General features: G+C 36.8%; 1 protein-coding gene across 1 annotated transcript in view; it reads right to left on the reverse strand.

Moving 5' to 3' along the window:
* Positions 1-14,300, reverse strand: part of col7a1 (collagen, type VII, alpha 1) — a 67,001-nt gene that overhangs the window by 43,238 nt on the left and 9,463 nt on the right. The window contains 22 exon segments of the mRNA XM_051112948.1: positions 1,156-1,305; positions 1,396-1,515; positions 1,602-1,748; positions 1,830-1,905; positions 1,907-1,956; positions 2,817-2,963; positions 3,200-3,325; positions 6,426-6,569; positions 6,656-6,919; positions 7,032-7,151; positions 7,263-7,409; positions 7,549-7,674; positions 7,944-8,090; positions 8,417-8,533; positions 9,145-9,294; positions 9,428-9,547; positions 11,080-11,235; positions 12,481-12,600; positions 12,692-12,821; positions 12,983-13,140; positions 13,295-13,453; positions 13,615-13,708. Coding sequence (XP_050968905.1) covers positions 1,156-1,305; positions 1,396-1,515; positions 1,602-1,748; positions 1,830-1,905; positions 1,907-1,956; positions 2,817-2,963; positions 3,200-3,325; positions 6,426-6,569; positions 6,656-6,919; positions 7,032-7,151; positions 7,263-7,409; positions 7,549-7,674; positions 7,944-8,090; positions 8,417-8,533; positions 9,145-9,294; positions 9,428-9,547; positions 11,080-11,235; positions 12,481-12,600; positions 12,692-12,821; positions 12,983-13,140; positions 13,295-13,453; positions 13,615-13,708 — 2,968 coding nt within the window.

The following is a 14,300-nucleotide window of genomic DNA, read 5'->3' on the forward strand; positions in this document are numbered from 1 at the left end:
TTTCTTTCTAACAGTAAAACATTAATGGTAACTTACATCTGTTATGTGTATACTAAACACAAATACATTTAAATTGTTACATTGATACATTTATGCAATGCTGATTCAAAATATTTCTTTCTAAAGCTACTTTTTTTGTGATATCTATTCAATGCTTTTCTTGTTTAAAATAAAAATTGTTTTTGATTACCTATTGGGGGGGGGGGTCATTTTTCAGCCAAAATTGATGTGCGATTAATTTGTGATTAATTAATCAGGACATTATGTAATTAATTAGATTAAAAAAAAATAGTGACAGCCCTAAATTAAATACTAAAACAAGTACTTTCATTTGTTAAATTACCAATAATACAGTATATATACACTACCAGTCAAAAGTTTTTGAACAGTAAGATTTTTAATGTTTTTAAACAAGTCTGCATTTATTTGATCCAAAATACACCATTTTTTAACAACTGTATTCTATGTATTGTATTCTATTTTTATGTTGAAAACAGCTAAGTATATCTTTTTTAGGTTTCTTTAATGAAGAGAAAGCTCAGAATAACAGCATTTATCTGAAATAGAAATCTTTTGTAACATTATAAATGTCTTTATCATCACTTTTGATCAATTTAAAGCATCCTTGCTAAATAAAAGTATTAATTTTTATAATTTCTTTCCACCCAAAAATTATACTGACTCCAAGTTTTTGAATGGTATAGTGTGCAATGTTACAAAAGCTTTCAGATATATGCTGATTTTTGGATCTTTCTATTCATTAAAGAATCCTCAACTCAACTGTTTTAAATACTGATCATAATAAAAATGTTTCTTAAACAGTAAATCAGCATATTAGAATAATTTCTAAAGGATCATGTGACACTGAAGTTTGGAGTAATGATGCTGAAAATTTTGCTTTGATCACAGGAATGAATTCTGTTTTAAAATATATTCAAATAGAAAAGCAGTTATTTTAAATAGTAAAAATATTTTACAATATTACTGCTTTTGCTGTATTTTGATTTTAAATTAAATAAATGCAAGCTTGGTAAGCAGAAGAGAATTCTTAAAACTTAATCAGTTAATAATTAATTTGAACAGATTAAACATTTAAAAGAAAAGCTATTTCAATTTGTCTATAGTTTGAATAGAAAGAGACAGAAACTGTATAACCTGTGCGTTCCTCCACACTGGTCTCAGGTCCAACCTGGTTTTGGAAGGTGGGCTGCACAGTGAAACGGTACCGACGGCCCAGGCGTAGACCTATTACACGGTAAGAAGTGGCTGAACTGGGCAGCGTTTCCGTCTGACCTGTTCCTGTGTCTGAAGAAAGAGAATATGTAATACACTAAACAGTGCATTCAACTATAATTGTGCTTCTGATCCTTAAACCACGCACTACCAGTTCCTCACCCTCTTCATCTATCCAGCGTAAAATATAACCTGTGGCTCCTGTTACTGGTGACCATCCTAAAAGGACTGAATTCTCAGTACTGTCTGTCACACTCAAACCAGTCACAGGTGGCAGGGCATCTAAAAAATAAAGAGACAGAAATAATGAACAAAAGAGGCTGGAGAAAAACAGAGATATAATGTGAAATACATTGTGTCATTTGTACCAGTGGTTGCTCTGATGGTGGTAGCTTCACTTTCTTGACCATCCACCACAGCAGACAGTCTTACAGTGTAGCTCAGACCAGGACGAAGTCCATCGAGGGTGTACGAAGTTGCATCTCCACTAATCAGACGACTTGATTCAGGCTCGCCTAGTCAAAACAAGCATAATGACGACATGAAGTTAGTTGAGTCTAGTTTGTGTGTGGGTACATATGTGCCTGTTTAACTACCTTGTGAGGACCTCCAGTAGATGCGATATGAGCTGGCTCCTCTCACTGCTCTCCAGGTTATTCGGAGCCCCCCCTGGGGTTGAGTCCAAAACACGCAAACCCTCGACTCTTGTGCCTGTCTGTCCCCCTGTACAACAAACAACGACTCAATTAAATTTGATCTGATCTTCAGCAAAGCCACAATAACAGATAATCAAATAACACAAAACAATAATATGTGACCCTGGACCACAAAACCAGTCTTAAGTAGCACAGATATATTTGTAGCAATAGCCAACAATACATTGCACGGGTCAAAATTTTCATTTTTTTTTTTTATGCCAAAAATCATTAGGATATGAAGTAAAGATCATGTTCCATAAAGATATTTAGTAAATTTCCTATCGTAAATCTATCAAAACTTAATTTTTGATTAGTAACATGCATTGCTAAGAACTTCATTTGGACAACTTAAAAGACGACTTTCTTAATATTTTGGTTTTTTTTTGCACCCTCAGATTCCAGATTTTCAGATAGTTGTATCTCAGCCAAATATTGTTCTGTCCTAACAAAACATATATCAATGGAAAACTTCTTTATTCTTATTTATTCAGCTTTCAGATGACAAATCTCAGTTTCAAAAATTGACCCTGATGACTGGTTTTGTGGTTCAGGGTCTCATATGTGTTCACGTCTTTATTTTGTACACTGTGTAAATATTAGAGAAGCTGAGAACCATGTTACAAATAATGTTTAGTGAAATTTGTTCATGCATTAACAGAAACAGCAAGGACAAAAAGGCTGATTGTTGGGATATTGTTATATTGTTATTTATTTATTGTTATATTATATCTTGATATTGTTGATTTAATAATCAATATTGGTTTATAAAAAATGAGAATCCTTTAAAATTGTAAACCCAGCACTAGATAATACGGGTTAATCTCCATTAAAGTACCTATTACTTGAAACACTATATATCAAACATCACAGACAAACAACACTCACCCGTAGTGACTCTGACAGAGACAGGTGGGCCCTCTCTGTTTCGGACTAGAGCCAGAACCTTCACTTCATACTGTGCCCCTTGATCCAACTGCCTCAGATCCACTGAGGTCACGTTACCACCAACCAGCTGACTCAGCTCCTCTCCACCTACAATTTATTTTACTATGATGGTTGAGGCTTTCTTTTGACTTTGATCATCTTTAATATGAAAGATGATACTTATGACAATTTATGAGCTGTGACCCCTGGAGGTCACAAACCCTATTTTCAAATTAATATCATACAGAAATTAGTTAGTATTAGCAGGGGTTCTCTTCCTATAGGAAAGAACACTTACATTCACCTATGTGAGCATTTACTTTAAAATCACTCTAAGATCTCACCATCAGTCCTCCTCCAGAGTATTCTGTATGATGTTGCATTTTGAACTCCAACCCAGCTGACTCGAACAAACTCTCCTTGGGCCTCCACTACCTGTAAATTGGTGACACGACCCACCGTGACCTGATCTGAAGGATAGAATGAGCAGAGTCAGCTATTCAGGCAAAAAATACACTGAGATTAGACCTTCCTTACTGCTGAAAGCTGAGAAATTACAAATCTTTAAAGTCAGCATGAAACTGAAAGGTGATCTTTCTTTCTTCTCTGCCGTGACATATATCCATATATCTTCTCCAAAGAAAAAAATTGATTTTGTCCATCATAAATTAATTAGACTGTAGAATCATTGTCATTTACTAATTGCTGCAATCTTATGTGACTGAACGGTTACTGGAGGGGAGGGATGATTGCCAAGCCCTCATGCCTGTCTGCATGTCATCAGATTTAGGATTACAGGACACATGAATTAAAAAAAAAAATACATACAGTGGGTAAGGAAAGTATTCAGACCCCCTTAAATTTTTCACTTTGTTATATTGCAGCCATTTGCTAAAATCATTTAAGTTCTTTTTTTTTCCTAATTAATGTACACACAGCACCCCATATTGACAGAAAAACACAGAATTGTTGACATTTTTGCAGATTTATTAAAAAAGAAAAACTGAAATATCACATGGTCCTAAGTATTCAGACCCTTTGCTCAGTATTTAGTAGAAGCACCCTTTTGATCTAATACAGCCATGAGTCTTTTTGGGAAAGATGCAACAAGTTTTTGACACCTGGATGTGGGGATCCTCTGCCATTCCTCCTTGCAGATCCTCTCCAGTTCTGTCAGGTTGGATGGTAAACGTTGGTGGACAGCCATTTTTAGGTCTCTCCAGAGATGCTCAATTGGGTTTAAGTCAGGGCTCTGGCTGGGCCATTCAAGAACAGTCATGGAGTTGTTGCGAGGCCACTCCTTCGTTATTTTAACTGTGTGCTTAGGGTCATTGTCTTGTTGGAAGGTAAACCTTCGGCCCAGTCTGAGGTCCTGAGCACTCTGGAGAAGGTTTTCGTCCAGGATATCCCTGTACTTGGCCGCATTCATCTCTCCCTCGATTGCAACCAGTCGTCCTGTCCCTGCAGCTGAAAAACACCCCCACAGCATGATGCTGCCACCACCATGCTTCACTGTTGGGACTGTATTGGACAGATGATGAGCAGTGCCTGGTTTTCTCCACACATACCGCTTAGAATTAAGGCCAAAAAGTTCTATCTTGGTCTCTTCAGACCAGAGAATCTTATTTCTCACCATCTTGGAGTCCTTCAGGTGTTTTTTAGCAAACTCCATGCGGGCTTTCATGTGTCTTGCACTGAGGAGAGGCTTCCGTCGGGCCACTCTGCCATAAAGCCCCGACTGGTGGAGGGCTGCAGTGATGGCTGACTTTCTACAACTTTCTCCCATCTCCCGACTGCATCTCTGGAGCTCAGCCACAGTGATCTTTGGGCTCTTCTCCCCCGATAGCTCAGTTTGGCCAGATGGACAGCTCTAGGAGGGGTTCTGGTCGTCCCAAACATCTTCCATTTAAGGATTATGGAGGCCACTGTGCTCTTAGGAACCTTAAGTGCAGCAGAATTTTTTTGTAATCTTGGCCAGATCTGTGCCTTGCCACAGTTCTGTCTCTGAGCTCTTCAGGCAATTCCTTTGACCTCACGATTCTCATTTGCTCTGACATGTACTGTGAGCTGTAAGGTCTAATATAGACAGGTGTGTGGCTTTCCTAATCAAGTCCAATCAGTATAATCAAACACAGATGGACTCAGATGAAGGTGTAGAACCATCTCAAGGAGGATCAGAAGAAATAGACAGCACCTGAGTTAAAGACTGAGTTTTAAAAGTTAAACCTGAGTGTCACAGCAAAGGGTCTGAATACTTAGGACCATGTGATATTTCAATTTTTCTTTTTTAATAAATCTGCAAAAATGTCAACAGTTCTGTGTTTTTCTGTCAATATGGGGTGCTGTGTGTACATTAATGAGGAAAAAAAATGAACTTAAATGATTTTAGCAAATGGCTGCAATATAACAAAGAGCGAAAAATTTAAGGGGGTCTGAATACTTTCCGTACCCACTGTATATGCATAGAAAAACACTTAATGATAAACTGCAATAGTCAATTAAAATTGTCCATTTAAATTTTATTGTAATGTTTTAAAGACAACTTTTCTAAACATACATAATCTAGGGCTACATTTTTTTATCTCATTAAATACATGATGTGTTGATTAAATAATCAAATGAGTCGCAAATTACATTTGGCTGTGAAAATACCCCTAAAAGATTATTTAAAGCTATTTTTGTGTTAAATGAGAAAGTATTAAGTAGACATTACAAACATTAGCTTTAGAAAGAAATATTTTATTTGATACAACATAAAATGTATTACACGTAAATGTTTAAGCTACAACGGCATAACATAATAAGCTATGGAACATAAATTAAGATAATTTGAGAAACTTTTTTTTTTCGTTCATACAATGGAAGTCATTGGTAACCAAAACAGCTTTGTTACCAACAGTCTTCAAAATATCTTCTTTTATGTTCCACAAAAGAAAGTAAGTCATTCAGGTCTGAGTAAATGATGACATAATTTAATTTTTTGGGTGAACTATCCCATTAAAGTTTATTTCCCTTTTTTTTTAACTCTAAATAAGAAACTGAAACTAAAACTGCCAGCAGGTGGCGGTAAATGTCTTTATGCTTTTAATCATGCATTGATTTGTTCAAAGGACTGATTCATTCAGTAATTCAGTAAATGGTATGAATGGGCCTTTGAATCATTGATTCACACAATTCGTTCAAAATGTGGATTAATTCAGAAACTAAATGCCGCTGTGTAGCTCGGAGACGAACAATTCTGCTGTGGCTTTATGGGTAATATTTTTGTTGGCAAAACTGAGCAAAAACAGACCATATTGTATTTAAAATATATAACACAATATTAATATTAATACAATATTTGCACTCATTATATTTGGGACAAACCGCACTTCTGTGATATTGCTCACCCTGCTTGTGTTATATCGCCAGTGCGTTAACTGCATTAAAATATTTTAATTGCATTATTTTTTCCTAACTTATTAATTAAGTTTACGCATTAACCTTACAGCCCTAATATAATCATGTGAACATGTCTAGAATGCATGCTTATGGTTGTGTCCAGATGAATAAATTTTGGTGTAGTTCTACCTGTCCTTGCATTCACAGTGGCAGCAGGACCTTCCCGTGAGTTAAAAAGGGCTGAGACTAATATTTGGTAGGCTGCGCCTTCCTGTAGTCTCTCAATGGCATAGGAGGCCACATCAGCAGGTACAATCTCAGAGTCTTCCACTCCTACAATGTAAAAACAAAGAAAAATAATAATTTTTTCATGTCCATGTTAGCATAAATTTATTGCACAAAGTTGATGTTGTCCACACCATCACGCCGCCAAGTGATTTTATAGTTTGTTGCTCTATTCACAGGAGTCCAGGATATTACTATCCTTCCGGATGTTACTTCAATGACTCGTAGCCCTGAGACTATTCCAGTAGAACCACTGGTTCTTGTAGACACAGAGGCCACTTCTCCAGTCCGCCCATTAATCACTGGGGCGACACCCACAATAACAGTATCATCTGGCTGGAGCCCATCTATAGTGTAGGTAGTGGTATCACCACCCAGGACACGGGATTGCTCTGCAGCTAAAACATAAAGAAAGAGCAGCTAACAGATTAAAACTAACATAAGTTATGCAATATCAATTTAAAAAAAAAGAAAGAAAACCCAAGTCGTTGCATAAACAGGTCAACATACTGTTGCTTTGCCTCCAGGTAACTCGGTAGCCTGTCGCCCCAGAAATACCAGTCCATGCAATCCTGATTCGTCGACTGTTGCTCCCAACTACCCGCAAGTTGGTCACCCGTTGTAACGGTTCTGTTAAACATTCAGTTATTAGCAGTTATATTCTGACACTATAGATACATAATATGCTAACAATTTAAGAAACACAAATTCACTTGAATATCAGAAAATGCATGCACACACCTGTTTTGATGTACACTGTTGCTGGTTCCCCCTCATTAGATCCAACTAGTGCCGTTACACTGACAGCATAGCGTACACCGTCTTTGAGGTTCTGTAGGTCAAAGATGGTCTGGTTCCCTGGAACTCTTCTGTTCACCTCTTCATTTGCTGTAAAAGATGGGTAAACCAATTCAAACAATCATTATAGTGGCACAACTCATGAATGAATAATTCATTAATGTATTTATATCTCATGAAGCAACACTTTAATGCTATACTGTCATATGTATTTGTATTTAATTCTCACATTCTGTATTAAGTATGATGATGTTGTATTGCGTTGCCCCAGCGACTCCTGTCCATCCTACTCGTATAATGTTTCCGAGTGTATCCACCACCCTCAGGTTCGTGACACGACCAACAGCCTGTTCTGCTAAACACAACCCATGCATCAATATATTACATGAAAAGTACAGTATGCTAGACAGAAATAAACACATTGACCACTGGTTTACACAAACTTGTTTCATGCAGCTTGAGTGCTGCTTTGGGACTATAAAAAATACCTGGAAATTACTCTATTCTCAATTTTAAAAATACTGTAATAATACTGTGAGTAATGAAAAGAAAAAGCCGTTTTTAAACTGTAATACTGAACTTTAAAACACTATCATATTGTATTCCATCAAAAAAAATTCTGACCTGGTGATTTGGTTGAAAAGAAAGTAGCTTCCTCTCGTCCCTCATAGAGTGTGTATAGGGTTATGATGTACTCTGTGTTCGGCTGCAGATTTCTGAGCTCATAGCTGGTGGTGCTTTGTGGGAACTCTTGCTTCTGAACTCTGCCTCCTATGATCAGCAGGATCACATAAAGAGCATAAAAAGTATTACACAACTCTTCTACAGTCATACTGTGCATAGTTTGCTGATTTATTTTGTTGTTGCTGTAGCCACTTTTAGATACTGGTTTTGTATTGCACAAAGTTTATGTTTAAGCTCATTATTCATGTAAAATTATGACTGATCAGGCTTATTTTTTTCCATGTAACACTACAACCACGTATGCCAAGCCAATAAAATTTCCATGAATGACCATAATCATCCAAATAATGCATGTGGTTATTTTTGTGGTTAATTTACAGTGTGTTTGTGTGTTTTACTAAGCAGTTTCATACTCTCTCCAGCTTTCCATTCCAGTCGGTAGCCTCTGGCGGCCTGTATGAGGTTCCAGTTTAATCTGATGCTGGTGGGTCCTGTAGTTGTGGCTCTCAGGACCTGTTGCTCTGAGCGCTCTGAAAACCAAATGCATTAAACATCTTTTAGCTTTATCTCCTCTCCTGTCCCATAAAAAATTTAGAACAATGACTTGCATTTTTCTGAACTTTATGTCCTGTTATATTTATAGACAGTTACTGCCTCTTTCCTCTTAGCATCCCGCTCTAACATGTACAGTATGCGCATATACAAACACCATCACGCATTCAATTACTGCAGTCTGTGAGTCATAAGACAAAAAAACAGTTGTTCTTTTCTGATCTAGCAGACAATGAGTCAATGGCAAATTTGAGCGCAAACACCTCACAGTCTGTGTATGATAACTGTGTGCAAGATGGAAAAAGAGCCACACATCTTGTTTTCTGTTATGCTGTCTTACATTTCTTCTCTCTCTCACACTATTCTTAACTCAAGACCATCTGCATATTGTCTACTGAATACACAATTCTCCAAATGAATGCTTTACACACTAGCTGGCTTTATTTTATTTGGTAGTTTATTTTAGAAATATTGCCAAACTACCTTTTGCAGAAATCATTTCCAAATCAGTACATCCGTTTAAAAAAAAATCTGCTCTGCTTTTTTCTGTAGATTTACTGTAGATGTGTCTGCGTGTGTGTTTGTGTACCTATTTGAAAACGTGCAGTGGCTGCTGGTCCTTCAGCTTCTCCATTGTACAGGGCAATGACTGTAACAATGTACTCGGTGTCTGGTCTCAGATTCCCCAGAATGTGGGATTCACTATCACCTCCCAATTCTACCGTCTCTACATCACTTCCTGAAAGAGACACATAAAAAGACTCTTGATAAAAACAAAATGTGAAATGATATCTGACCTCATTGGGTGATACATCGCTATTTTACCTTGTAGGAAGAATTTGATTAAAAATAGCCTTTTCCAAAGTGCTGACCTGTGAAAGGGCCCCAAACAACTCTGTATCCTCTGGCCCCCACCTGTCCAGTCCAGCGAACTCGAACACTGTTGCTTGAGACAGTCTCAACGGAGAGCTGCTGCACTCCCTCTAAACGCACTGCAAACACAGGCACATACACAGACTGAACTTTATATATTAGCATGAACACTTCAGTGATGCAGGAGGAAAAAACAGTGTGTGTGAGTGTGTCTGTGTTTTCATATACACTACCTTTAAAAAGTATGTGGTCAGTATGATTTAATGTCTCTTATCAGGGTTCCTACACATTTTCCATTTCAAAATTCCGTACTTTTCCAGACTGAAATTTCCAAACCTCTCAGTAGTTTTTTAGACTGTATTTAACATAAATGGTTCTTATAGCATTATTATAGTTATTATAGCTTATAGCTATATTATAGCTTATAGCAGTATTTTTGCATGCTTATGCATTACAGTTTCTAGTTTTATATAACCTATTTCCTTTGTGCATCACTGCCATCGTACTATGAATAAAAGTCTATACTTTTTTTTTTTTTTTTGCAAAGGTCCCTGAGGGTATGTAATACGGTGCTAAGAATATAGTGAATAGAAGCCCAAAATGCTTATAATCTGAATTTTGCATAATGAAAAAGTGCACCTTGAATTCATTCAGTCGTATTTATCAGTCACTAAACAATCATTAAACCGCTGTCATGAAACCTTGCTTCTTGTACGATAAATTTATTTTCATTAACTTCTTACTTTTCTATTATTAAAAAAAAAACTAAACTAAATAGGGGCAAAAGTCTGGAAACACAAATATTTTTCCATACTCTCCTTTCTTTTTCCATACTTTTCCAGACCTGGAAAATACTTGAATGAAATTTCATACTTTTCCATAACCCTGTCTTATACGCACCAAAATTGCATTTCTGTCAGGACCACTGTCGTCAAAATGATAGACATACGGTTTTCTGTTCTGGGCAAAAAACTCCCTGCCCATCTATGCAGCATGTCATGAATGAGCAGGGAGAGCAGCAATAATAACCCCCCCCAGGGTAAACAGAACAGAACAAAGCAGACATCATTAATGTACTTAATGATATTTAAGTGTAAGGCATTATTCAGATAAAAGGAGTCTGAATCAATGAGGAATATCAGAAGCCAAGTCCTGACTGTGGCAAAATGGAGGAGTTGGGGATGGAGGAGGGTGTTTTGCTCCTGAGCAAGCAACAAAGCTGCCGAATAATACTGAATAGAGCTTATATAGGAATGCCATGATAGGTGTCGTATTCCTATAGGTAGATGTGATCAGCTGAGAGTCAGCTGGTGCGAGCTTGACTCCCGCGACCTGCCAGAACTAACGCTATATGCTTAATTTATTTGATCAAAAGTACAGTCGTATTGTGAAATATTATTACAATTTAAGTAACTTTTTCAATTTATGATATATTTAAAAATATATATATTTCTGTGATAGAATTTTCAGCAAGCATTATTCCAGTCCTAAGTGTCAGATAAGTCAGTGTCACTTAATATTTTGTGGAAACAACAGCATTTGAAATAATAAAGTTTGTAACATTATGAATTTCTGTCATTTTAATCAATTGCATCTTTGGTGAATAAAATTATTAATTTCTTTTAAAAAACAGTAGTAAATGAGGACTCACATGTGCGGGCAGTCAGGGTAGCTGGCGAGGCGCTGTTACGGGGAAACAGTGGGTACAAGTTGATCACGTATTCTGTGTCGGACTGAAGACCGACCAAAGTCAGAGAGGTAGAGTCTGCCCCCACAGATTGTTCCAGCAGCTGTGCAGCAGGCTGACCTGTTAACCAATCAATCAGGAAAATCTTTAGCATTAGTTATGAATTATGCCATGCACAAAGAATGACTAACAACTAAACTATGGCTTGCCATGTGGAGTACTTTAAGTCGGCTGTGCAAAGTGTGAGTATCAGAATTATGCAAAATATATGTTTTGGTAAAACTGAAAATAAGGATTTACCAGTTTAAATCAGTCTGACAAATCCTTCACTGAATGAATTCACTGAACTCATTCATCAGCATGGCTACTTAGGTTATGACTCACTTACTAAGCTGCAAGCTCAATGTCAAAATGCATAATTAATTCAATGAACCATTTTCAGAGACTGTAATGACAAATTTTGAAATAATTTTTCTTTTTTTCCACTTAAAGCACAGTTATATGTTGTATTATATTACCTTCGGATTAAATTATAAAAAACAGTTAACTCTGCTTCATGTTTCTAATACTGATGAGTAACAGCAGATGTGACATCTTTCTCTCTTCTGACTAACACAATCAATCTCTCAATATTTTGAAAAGCAATAAACCATTAGACTCATTCATTCATTAGACTGCTCTTACTTGCTTTAATACATTATCTCTTTATCTATGTACCTTTTCATAGCTTTTCATAAGCAACAGATGCATTTTGTCTCATTTCATTTTAAAATGCGTTTGGTTCATCTCCAAACTGATAAAACCTCTTTAGGTGGTTCCTAGCATGGAAAACATGATTTGGGGGTTTGGTACAGTGGTAGCTCATACCAGCTGGCCAACCAAACAAAGCATATCATCAATATATGAGTCACTTAATGATATAGTACAATTTTAAACCACAGTTTCGGCATCTATTCATTTGTATGCAACATTGGGCTGAGACAGGCAGGTTGAAACATCTTCCTCAAGCTTCAAAAACTAACCTGATTATACATAGGGCCACACCTAATCTGACAGATCTGTTCTCTGCCAGCTCACACCTGGATACCAACCAGGTAAAGCAAACTGGCACTCCTTTAAGTAATTGACAAAAATACCTTGGGGAAACAAAAACACACTCTCCCACCTCCCCATCTTCCTTTTATCAAACCGATAAAATCATTAGGTGCTTGCTAAGGCAATAATCAATAAGTGTAAGTAGACACATATATGACACATATATGTCTCTTTCACTGACTCACACTATAGTTACGGTATTCACTATTCAAAGAGTAAAAACATTACTGACAAATGCAATAGAATTATGGATTAGTATCCATGTCTCACCTGTAGGTCCATAGGTAATTCTGTAACCCTGTGCTTGGTCAGATGGAGTGTCCCAGCCCAAAGCCAGAGTAAAAAACCCGGCCTGGATCAGTCGCAGTGCAGTCACACCCCGGAGAGGCTCTAGAGGGTAGTTTGGGGTAAGAGAGAGTCAGTGTTTTTTAAAGAGATGCTGAACTAGATGACACATATTTCTGTTGTGTGCAGTTCTCACTTGTTCGGGCCTTTCCAGACACTGATTCTCCCAAGCTGTTTGGGTACTGAGCAATAACAGTGATCAGGTAGTCTGTGCCCGAACGCAGCTCTCGTGCAGTGTAGCTCTGCTGGTTGCTTGGTATTGTTTCCTGTAAGTAAAAGGATAAAGGATAAAGTTCAGTGGAGGTCATTATGCTACTTTCTGTAATCCAATGTTGCTGTTGCAAACTAAAACTACGCTATGAAAATAATTCTGAGTAATTGAAATAAAATAAAAACTAAATATTAAAAGGAATAACTTTCTTCTTACCTGTCGGAGCTCTGCTGTGATAGGCTGTCCCAAGGCAGACAGGGGCCTGTACTGAACCACATAGCCACTTACAGGCCCTCCTGCAGATGTCCATCGAAATCTCAGTGAATTGGTGGTCTCACCTGAAAACTGCAAGTCTGATGGACCACTGTAAACCTCTGATGGTGAAAGAAGTAACACAAATTAATTATTGTAATTTAGCAGGATCAATTAAAGCTTTTAAAAAGTGACAAATGCAATTTAACAAAACTTCATATATAATTATAATCTTGAATTTAATTGCATTGTGTGTCTACTGTATGTCAGGCTTACCATCACTTGAGTAAGTGCCTCCACATGTTGTACACACACGTCGAGACACTAGGGGCAGCAAAGAGATGAGAGCTTTGAAATTCCCAATCTGAGAGGTGAATTCATTTTGAGGAGGAGAGGCAATGAGATTCAACTCAGCTGGATCTGCACTCTTTATACCTGGGAAACGCCAAGAGAGAAAGTAGCAACAAAGTAAGTACAACCAAAATTGATTTTAAATAAGTCCATACTAAATCCACAGCCCACACAGATGGACTGAAGTCTGCAGAAAAAGAAAACTTACAATGGTGGCTAAATACTTCACATAACACAGTTCTTACCCACTGCAAATATTTTGACTCCAAGGCTTCGCAATTTTTGAGCAGGCTCCTGCACACTGTCCTGAGATTTACCATCAGTGATGAGAATAGTGATCTGAAACAATGAAAGACAGTCTGATGAGTCTTTACTCATATAAGTATGATATACTTAAGTATTTATTATACATAGAATCTTGTAAACATGAAAGTTAGCATACACTACTGTTCAAAAGTTTGGGAAGGTAAAATCAAGATTTTTTCTGAATTTTGTCTCTTATATTCACCCAGGTTGCATTTATCTGACTAAAAATACAGTAAACAGTTATATTGTGAAATTGAATTCAAAACAACTGTATTTTAAAATATAATTTCAAAATGTAATTTGTTCCTTTGATGACTTTTCACCAGTCATTACTCCAGTTTTCAGTGTCCCTTGATCCTTCAGAAATCACTCTCATGCTAAGTTGGCAATCAAGAAACATTTCTTAATGTTAACAATTTTAAAAAAAAACAACTCTGCTGCCAAACATTTTTGTCAAAACTGTGAAACAATTTAATCAGGATTCTTCGATAAATAGAAAGATCAAAACAACTGAATTTTTATCAAATAGAAATATTTTATAAAAATGTTTTTACACATTTTATGGTCCTTGCAAAAATACTACAGATATGGCAAGTCAAACACTGTGTCATAATATCCAGCTCAC

The sequence above is a fragment of the Labeo rohita genome, chromosome 6 (genome assembly GCF_022985175.1).
Source record: "Labeo rohita strain BAU-BD-2019 chromosome 6, IGBB_LRoh.1.0, whole genome shotgun sequence".
NCBI lineage: Eukaryota > Metazoa > Chordata > Actinopteri > Cypriniformes > Cyprinidae > Labeo > Labeo rohita.